A 9,777-nucleotide genomic window follows, 5' to 3' on the forward strand; every position below is an offset into this window, starting at 1 on the left:
TGTTTTCCCCGTGGCGAGCGGCTCTGCATTTATAATTCTTCATCGAGCCTCCCCCTGTTCCCAGCTCACCCAATCACCAGGCTCGGAGGCGCTGCCTGGTCGGGAACATTCCAGGGGATTCGCCTTGCGTCCTGCCCCCAGTCTTTGCCAGACCAATCAGCGTCCTGGGTGCCGCCCCACCAGAACTCTCCAGACTTTTCTGGGGCTTGCTAGGCGGTGGAGAGGAGGCGGGAGATGGGGGCGTGAGCGGCAGGAGGGTGAGGAGGACCTGGCTGGGCTGGTGAGTGACGCTATGAAAGGACGAGGGCGGGGCTGTTGCCGCTGCTCAACTCAGTCGCGTTACAATGAAAATACCGCCTCTGACCTCACGGCTAGTATGGATCAGGATGAAAGGACAGGAGCCAGCTCAAAGTTGTAGGGCGGGCGGGTGGGGGGTGGGTGGGGCACCACTGGCTGCGCAGTGTGGATGTGAGGGAGCCCCTACCAACAGGGGCTCCGCAATCCGAACATTACCAAACTGGAACGAAGGCGGCGGGAGAATAGGTGAACCAGGAGAGCTGATTGAAATGGGGTGGGAATAGACACGACTGGTGGGTCCTTGTTTGAGAAAGTGCTGCAAAGTTCTCTAGCCTGTTTAAGACTAAGATATGGGGTGTTGGTCAATCAGGGAAGGGGGATCCTTTGAGGAGCTAAAGGTGGATAAGATTGTTCACAGCTGCTGGAAGGAGGTGGATAAGCCTATCTGTTATTTTCCCCAGATAACAGGATTTTATTTGGTGGAAGATTAGACAAAAAGACTGCTAGAACTCACCACCGCAACCTGAGAAAACTTGTGAGGTCTTGAGTGGGTTCCTGGCAGCCCAGATTTACTCCCACAAATCCCTAGTAGAGGGTAAAGGAGCCCAGAAAAGCAGCTAATCCGAAGTGTGGAGAGTGCCTTGTGCAGAGACCGGAAGGTAAAATACTCATAGTTCAGCAGGAGATAGGTACAATTGCAGAATAAAATATATCACAGACATAGGAGAGGATAGTTGAGTCAGGACACATAAGAAACTGAAGACAGTTAACACCCACGGCCTTCCCACTTGTAGTTAGCTAAGAATACTTTTGTCTAACTTGTCGGAAAAGCATGAAAACATTGTCTGGAAGAAATATTTGTATGCTAAAAACATACTTGTATGCTGAGTTCATGGCAGCATTATTCACAATAGCCATGAGGTAGAAGCAGCCTAAGTGTTCGTGGAGAGAATAAATGAATAAATGTGGATACACAATGGAATATTATTCATCCTTTAAAAGGAAGGAAAATCAAGACACATGGTGTAGCATAGATGAACTTTGACACTATACTAAGTGAAATAAGCCAGTCACAAAAAAGAAAGATAGTATCTAATTCCATTCATTTGAGCTACCTAGAATAGTCAAAATCATAGAGACAGTAGAGTTGTGGCTTCCAGGGCTGGTGGGAGCAGGGAATGGGGAGTTGTTTAGTGAGCATAGAATTGTTTTGCAAGATAAATAGTTCTGGAGAATGGTTGGACAACAATGTGAATGAACTTATTACTGAACTGTACATTTAAAAATGGTTAAGATAGTAAATTTCATGTTATGTGTATTTTACCAGAATTAAAAATAATAAATAAAAAGCACTCCACCAAGATTTCATCTCATTTGCTCTCAATAGGCCTCGGAAAACCATGGCTACTACTAAGGGAATGGCCATTGGCATCGACCTGGGCACCACCTACTCGTGCGTGGGGGTGTTCCAGCACGGCAAGGTGGAGATCATCGCCAACGACCAGGGCAACCGCACCACCCCCAGCTACGTGGCGTTCACCGACACCGAGCGGCTCATCGGGGATGCCGCCAAGAACCAGGTAGCCATGAATCCCCAGAACACTGTCTTTGATGCCAAACGTCTGATTGGCAGAAAATTTAATGATCCTGTAGTGCAATCAGATATGAAACTTTGGCCTTTTCAAGTAATCAATGAAGGAGGCAAACCTAAGGTGCTGGTGTCCTACAAAGGGGAGAAAAAAGCTTTCTACCCTGAGGAAATCTCTTCTATGGTACTAACTAAAATGAAGGAGACTGCTGAGGCTTTTTTAGGCCACCCTGTCACCAATGCTGTGATCACTGTGCCAGCCTATTTCAATGACTCTCAACGCCAGGCCACCAAGGATGCAGGTGTGATTGCGGGTCTCAATGTGTTAAGAATTATCAATGAACCCACAGCTGCTGCCATTGCCTATGGCTTAGATAAAGCAGGTCAGGGAGAGCGACATGTACTGATCTTTGATCTGGGTGGAGGCACATTTGATGTGTCCATCCTGACCATAGACGATGGGATTTTTGAGGTAAAGGCCACAGCTGGGGACACCCACTTGGGTGGAGAGGACTTTGACAACAGGCTGGTGAACCACTTCGTGGAGGAGTTCAAGAGGAAGCACAAGAAGGACATCAGCCAGAACAAGCGAGCCGTGAGGCGGCTGCGCACTGCCTGCGAGAGGGCCAAGAGGACCCTGTCGTCCAGCACCCAGGCCAACTTGGAAATCGATTCACTTTATGAAGGAATTGACTTCTACACATCCATTACCAGAGCCCGGTTTGAGGAGTTGTGTGCAGATCTGTTTAGGGGCACTCTGGAGCCTGTAGAGAAGGCTCTTCGTGATGCCAAGATGGACAAGGCTAAAATTCATGACATTGTTTTAGTAGGAGGCTCCACCCGCATCCCTAAGGTGCAGAAGCTGCTGCAGGACTTTTTCAACGGGCGCGACCTCAACAAGAGCATCAACCCAGATGAGGCAGTGGCCTATGGGGCTGCAGTACAGGCAGCCATATTGATGGGGGACAAGTCTGAAAAGGTACAGGACCTGCTTTTGTTGGATGTGGCTCCCTTGTCCTTAGGGTTGGAGACAGCCGGGGGCGTGATGACGGTCCTAATTAAGCGCAACTCCACCATCCCCACCAAGCAGACGCAGATCTTTACCACCTACTCAGATAACCAGCCTGGGGTATTGATCCAGGTGTATGAGGGCGAGAGGGCCATGACAAGAGACAACAACCTGCTGGGGCGCTTTGACCTGACTGGAATCCCTCCTGCACCTAGAGGAGTTCCTCAGATCGAAGTGACCTTTGACATCGATGCCAATGGTATTCTCAATGTAACAGCCATGGACAAGAGCACGGGCAAGGCCAACAAGATCACCATCACCAATGACAAGGGCCGCCTGAGCAAGGAGGAGATTGAGCGCATGGTTGTGGATGCTGAAAAATACAAAGCCGAAGATGAGGTCCAGAGAGAGAAAATTGCTGCAAAAAATGCCTTAGAATCTTATGCTTTTAACATGAAGAGTGCTGTGAGTGATGAAGGCTTGAAGGGAAAGATTAGTGAGACTGATAAAAAGAAAATACTGGATAAATGCAATGAGGTCCTTTCATGGCTGGAGGCCAATCAACTGGCGGAGAAAGATGAGTTTGATCATAAGAGAAAGGAATTGGAACAAGTGTGTAATCCAGTCGTCACAAAACTCTACCAGGGAGGGTGCACTGGGCCTGCCTGTGGAACAGGGAATGTGCCTGGAAGGGCTGCCACAGGCCCCACCATTGAAGAAGTAGATTAATCTTATCTGGAGCTGGAGGGTTCTAGGGTGCCTCGAAGGTGAATAGTTACCCTCTTCTTCAGACATTGTTATGATTCTTGAATTGACTGGACCTGAGCCTAAGTTACCATCGTTTGGGGATTCTGATGGAGGAGTTTCATATGCCATCTTTTCACATTCCATTGTCCTGTTTCTTACTCTGGAATGAGACTCTTAGGAAACCTAGGCCCCTATTTGAACCATCTGATGAATTTGAATGTTTGTTATTTATTTCCACCGTTCCCAACTTTCTCCTCTCTGTGTGGATAATTATTTGTCACTCAGTAAATTTGTTCCTAAAGCAAATTATTTCTGGTATTTTTAAACCGTGAGTATATCTTGAAAAGTAAGGAAAAGGGAAAGTCATTGAGAGAGCATGTGTGGTATGATTGTGAGCTAATTTTGAAGGGTAAAGTATTTGAACTTTCACAAGCCGTTTCAAGCAGGAAAATAACTTTTGATCATAAGGCATTTTTAGCCCCAGCTAGAGCAGTTGGTAACTATAATTACTGCTTATATTCAGTGATAGACCAATTTAGGTGCTTAGGGTTCAACAAGTCAGGGCAAACTTCTGCTTGATGTCCTGATGTCACTTATAGATGGAGTTTAGGAGATCAGCATGTATGCACTCAAAGACCATTATGACATCCTTTACACGCAGAAACATTTCTATAATTCTCATCTATTCTTTTAATATTGCATATTTATAAAAATCTTGGGGACATGAGTCTAGAAGTGTTTGTGACCCTTTGTATTTGGGGGGAGCATATTTGTTTGTTAAATAACAGAATGGCTATTTCTATCCTCAAGCCAGTCTGTTTGGTTTTACTCAGTCCTTCACAAGACAGCTCTAGGCAAAAGTGTATAAAAAATGTGGACTGAGATTGGGGTCCTTGGGAGAAATAGGTTAATTGGGAGGGAATCTTTGATAAAATCAAGATTTGTGCTCAGGCCGCTGATCTCGGGGACTCAACATTTTACTTTTTAAAACATTTTTAGGAAGTTTAAGATATACAGAAAAGTGTACAAATTAAGGTGTCACAAACTCCCCAAGTTTTCAATAGAAGTGTCTGCGGGACGTAGGCTAAGCCAGGAGCCTTTCCGGCCCTCAGGCTGGGGCGGCGCCTGCGCAGTGGATGCCGCCGCTCCCGGAGGACGTCGGGAGGCAGGAAGCCCCACCCCTTCCTCGGCTTTAGTGTGCCCTTCGCTCTGCCGGACTCGCGCCCTCCACCGGTATTCCCAGCTTCCCACGGCGTTTTCCGCCCCGCCCCGCCCCACACACGGGCTCGCGCTCCCGTTGCTGCCCAGCTTCTAGCCCGCGGCACCAGGCTGTCGCCTGCCCAGTCCGGCCGGCAGCCCGCTGCGCGAGCACCATGGTAGGTACCGTGAAGTCACAAGGGGGCACCCTTGGGGAGCGCGGGCGGGTCGGACAGTTGGCGCTGGAGTGAGGATCCCGGCTTTGTTCTGTGCGCTGGAGTTGGGCCTTGGGCTGCCCTCCGTCCTTAGTTTCTGCGTTTCAAGTTCTTTGAGGAGACACCTAGGAGCACGTGGGATTTTTTTTTTCTTCTCTTAATAAGGAGAAAAAAACCCGAGGGAGAGTCGGCAGGAACAGCAGGAGAAGGAAAAGAAGGGAGCATTTTCCTGACGGCTTCGAGAGTTTGGTGGGAGGTACATTCTACACTTCCCTAGGAGGAGTGGGCCGGGACCCCAGCAGAGATGGTGGATTGAGAAACAAGCCCGGAAAGCCTGAGGAGTGCAGGGCAGAGCCTCTTTCTAGGGCTTTATGTCAGGGGCTCAATGAAGTGTGCGGAACCATTTGGGCACCAGTCGTTCATCTCTGTCACCGAGTGTTTTTTATTGTGAAGTTTGAGAACTGCCAGAGATGTGGCGGGGATCCCAATACCAGTATTTGGTAATAGTGGCAGGAGGACACTCCTCACTACCATGTCCCTTCCCACATGATGGTTTTCCCTCTCTTCCCCGGTAGCTCTTCTATTCCTTTTTCAAGTCCCTTGTCGGCAAGGATGTGGTCGTGGAACTCAAGAATGACCTGAGGTAGGTACCTATTGCAACAAGTCTGAAGGGAATGGACGTGTCCACCTCCTCAGGAACCTCTTAATATAATTTGACGAATATGACTTGTGCTTTAAACTGACAGATTAGCTGGAGAGTTGTATCTTGTATTGGAGAAAAATACAAAGAAAAAATATGTAAAGAGTTCAGAGAGGTCAGAGGACGGAGGCATCAATGACGTCTTTTACAAAACATAATTTTTTTTCTTATTATATACTCCTTTGACCCAAGTTCTAGAAATGTAAGAATCCACAAGTAAACATATATGTACAGAGATGTCTGTAAAAGTTGAAAAGAGCTATTAATAGGGAGTGGATTAATTAAATTATGATACTACCATATTATGCAGCTGTCATATAGGAATGAGATGTCTTTATATGAAAAGCTATTGCAGAATAGCATATGTAGCATAATCTTTCTTTTGTTAAAGAAAATGTAAAGGATAAACGAGCACTGAGGTCCCTTCTGTCTGTACCACTTTTACATCACCTACCCCTTTTTGTCATTAGTTCCTAATCATCTTTCAGGACTTGGATTAAATGCTGTATCTTTGGAGAGTCTTTTCCTGATCCTTCTAGCCAATAGACCCCCTTTATCATAGAGTCTTATTTTCTTCCTAGTGGGTTCTTGTCAAATTTTCATTTCAGATAAGTACGTTTACTGTTTATGGCCTATTTTTTCTATAGGGCCAGGACCATGTTTAAGCTCACCATTGTCTACCTAATGTCTAGCATAGGCCTGGTATGTAGTAGGAGCTTAATAAATGCATATCGAAAAGAAGATAATTAGCTCACAATTGAGGACTAAGCAATATTCTGAATACTTTACACTTATTAACTAATTTAATTCTCATAACACCCCTATATGATATATACTATCGTTGCTGTTTTACACATGAGGAAACTGAAGTTCGGATAGGCTAAACTTGCTCAGGTCTATGCAACTAGTAAATGACACATCCAGAATTAAAATCCAATTCTGTCTGGCTTTTTTTCTTTTAGTTAAAAACAGGATCATGTTCTCTATGCAGTTGTGAAACTTGTTTTTCACTTAACAGATGTTATAGATATTTTCCATGTTAATAAAGTTGATCTTTAACGTTCTTAATGTCTGAGTGGTATCTTTATTAACTGACTGTAACTAATTTAACCGTGGCCTTGCCGTTGGACACTTAGGCTGTTCCCAGTTCTTTAGAAAAAAATCCTTTAATTGAGTTGTATATTTAAAATATTGATACTTATTATTTGATTCTCTCCCTAACAGTGTCTTCCACATTTCTATGTACAATACTTCTTAGAGGAAGAAACGTTGACATGGCAGGGAGAGGTGAGGAGAGGGACTTGCCTTTTAGAACAGAGATTTCCATGTATGACACTGGTAGTGCATATGGTATTGATGGCGTATAGATTAGGCCCATATAGAGAGACAAGTGTGGACAAGACCAACCCTATGCAACTCTGTGAGATGACTTGTTTTTTATTTTCCTCTTTTCTCCTTTCTAGACCTTCTACCTGGCAAAAGCAACTGTTGTGTTTTAGCCCCAGGTCCTAAAGCAAGGACTATAAGATTAGAAGGTAGTCCTTTGGGTTGAGAGAAGAGCTCTTTCTTTCAAGCTTGTTATCAGACCACTTTTGTGCCAAATATCTCCTTCTTAAAGGATTGAATGAAATAATATCACCTTATGCAATTCCTAAATATTATTGCTGCAGATGGTGGTAGGTACTGTCAAAGGCTTTTCAGTAGCCAGGAATATGGTGAAACCACCACTCAAGTAGTAGGTCTCAGATACTGGATATCAGCAACTTAGAATTTTAGAAAAATTAGGGTCCAACAGAGAACTGCCAACTTTATTTTTGGCAAGATAAGATTAAAAGAACTGCCATTTATTCTAGTAACAAAAAATTTTTAATACCCCCCAAAATAGGACAGTTACAACCTTTAGTACACTGCACAGACACTCCACACACACTATACTAGCCTTCGTTTCCCCTTTTACCGTGGACTCAAAACTTTTGAGCACACATCAGTGCTTGAGAACCATGGTTCTAAGGAAACTTAGAATCTGGGTGAAGACACACAGGACGGTTAGGGTGAGGATGGCCAGGTTGGAGGGAGGCCTGGATTGAGGTATAAAGTAATAAAACCTTGGTTTGTAGAAGTCAGACTAGAAAGAAAATTACAAAAGTGTTAGAAATCAATGTGGATTCAGGGGACGTGGTGGGTGGAGAAATACTACTCATGGGATTTTAGGTTGTGAGACAATGTTGAAGCTACTGACTATAAAAGAAGTTGGGTGAGAGGTAGCAGAGCTTGAAGCACTGGTGTTTTGATAGCATTATTAACATTTCAGGGTCTCAAGGATTGAGGAAGGGAGAGAATGCCCCTTGTGCCTTAATCAACAAGAGCAATGCTAGCTACTTTACATATGGGGCTCTGGTTCTAAAGCAATAAATGTTTCAAAATAGCTGATGGTTCTGGGTGTCAGGCAGATGTGGACTGAATCCCTGTTTATTCTAAATGGCAAGTTATACAACTTCTCTGAGCCTCTGGATAGTCATAGCTACTTTGTAAAGTAGCTAAAAGGTTATAAAATGGCTATAAAAATTACAAATGCTATGCACAGTTACAGGTGAAATACAAGTCCCGTGTTTAATGGTAGCTATTAAGAGTGGGTTGGTTTAGGGAGAGATGTACAGTCTAAACACACGACTCTGGAAGCACTGTCTTTCCTACTCCAGGGCTTAGGAATGCCCCTTTTGGTCCCACTTATTCTGGCTTCCACTTATTCTTGACTTCCCCCAACCATGTTCTTAGCTCAGAAATCACTTGTATGTTGACTTTGGCTTAAACTAATTTGGTTCTTCATTCCCTCTGCTCCTGACAGCATCTGTGGAACCCTCCATTCTGTGGATCAGGTGAGACAAAGCAAGAGACCAGGATTCGGTCTTGGGGAAGGAGAAAGGGGATTGCTTAATGGCTGGGTACTTGCATCTTGTCTCTAAGGCTAATGATGGTGTTCATCTTTTTTTAGTATCTCAACATCAAACTAACTGACATTAGTGTCACAGATCCTGAGAAATACCCTCACATGGTGAGTTGGGGATGGTGGAAAAGAGGAAACACCTCTAAAAGCAGGAGGCCCTTGGGTAGGTAGAGGACCTTTTTAAGGGTATTTTCACATTTGCCTGCCTTTGTCTAGCTATCTGTGAAGAACTGCTTCATCCGGGGCTCAGTGGTGCGCTATGTGCAGTTGCCAGCAGATGAGGTGGATACACAGTTGCTACAGGATGCAGCAAGGAAGGAGGCCCTGCAGCAGAAACAGTGATGGCTCCTCTATACTCTTCCTTCTTACGCTGGCGATCCTTGACCTCATGTCTCGGCCCAGGACCCCTTCCCCCATACTTGAGGTGGTGGTGTTTTTTCTAATAATGAAGGTGCTTTTTCTTTTTTAAGGGATGAGTGGATAAGAACTAATAGTGGGGAGCAGCTACCCTCTGTTGAGACAGGGTGGATAAGTAGTCTGGGGAACTGCAAAACCTTCCTGTCTCTAGCACCTGCCTTTCTTACTCCTTCCCTGGAGCTGATAGGAGAATCTCCTAGATCTCTCCACAGCAGCATGTGATTCTTTTGGGGGATGGAAGGAAACTGTCCCGCATCGGGAATAAAATTTATCATGCAAATATTGAGTTCTGGTTCTGTTGTGTTTTGGGAATGAGGCTGTAGGGTGGGAAAAGGATGTTGAATTCATCCACGCTCTTATTTGTCACTACCCCAGCCAAGAATCCAACCCAACTTCGCAGCGTTATCTGCCATTACTCTCCTTAATAAAAACCAAATAGTACCTCAACTGGGCTACACCATGTTTCTTGAATATGCCCCTACCTACATGGACTTTTTCTCATACTGCACCTATCATGAGTGCTTGCTGTCCTTTAAAAAAAAAAATTTTTTTTTTTTTTAATTTTTTTATTTTTACACCTACAGCACCAGGTCTTCCTAGGTGGTCTTCCATCCCAGTACTAACCAGGCCCTACCCTGCTTAGCTTCCGAGATCGGATGGGAT

General features: G+C 44.9%; 2 protein-coding genes across 4 annotated transcripts; both read left to right on the plus strand.

Moving 5' to 3' along the window:
• The first annotated feature begins 237 nt into the window (after positions 1 to 237).
• On the plus strand, positions 238 to 3,950 carry LOC105305304 (heat shock 70 kDa protein 1-like). Of its 3 annotated transcripts, none has more exons than XM_023523085.1 (2): positions 238 to 280; positions 1,685 to 3,947. In XM_023523085.1, exon 2 carries the CDS (start codon positions 1,698 to 1,700, stop codon positions 3,621 to 3,623), a length of 1,926 nt encoding a protein of 641 aa, XP_023378853.1. In that variant the 5' UTR covers positions 238 to 280; positions 1,685 to 1,697; the 3' UTR covers positions 3,624 to 3,947. The 3 variants fall into 3 exon arrangements, with proteins under 3 accessions (XP_023378853.1, XP_011378134.1, XP_023378852.1); XM_011379832.2 differs by lacking the exon at positions 238 to 280 and adding an exon at positions 406 to 543 and having other exon boundaries at positions 1,685 to 3,950; XM_023523084.1 differs by lacking the exon at positions 238 to 280 and adding an exon at positions 759 to 956.
• An 897-nt stretch (positions 3,951 to 4,847) lies between these two features.
• LSM2 (LSM2 homolog, U6 small nuclear RNA and mRNA degradation associated) lies at positions 4,848 to 9,400 on the plus strand. The gene is made up of 5 exons (XM_011379831.2): positions 4,848 to 5,017; positions 5,629 to 5,696; positions 8,599 to 8,629; positions 8,746 to 8,805; positions 8,914 to 9,400. Exons 1-5 carry the CDS (start codon positions 5,015 to 5,017, stop codon positions 9,037 to 9,039), a joined length of 288 nt encoding a protein of 95 aa, XP_011378133.1. The 5' UTR covers positions 4,848 to 5,014; the 3' UTR covers positions 9,040 to 9,400.
• Positions 9,401 to 9,777: the final 377 nt, after the last annotated feature.

This window comes from Pteropus vampyrus, unplaced genomic scaffold (assembly GCF_000151845.1).
Source record: "Pteropus vampyrus isolate Shadow unplaced genomic scaffold, Pvam_2.0 Scaffold378, whole genome shotgun sequence".
Lineage (NCBI taxonomy): Eukaryota > Metazoa > Chordata > Mammalia > Chiroptera > Pteropodidae > Pteropus > Pteropus vampyrus.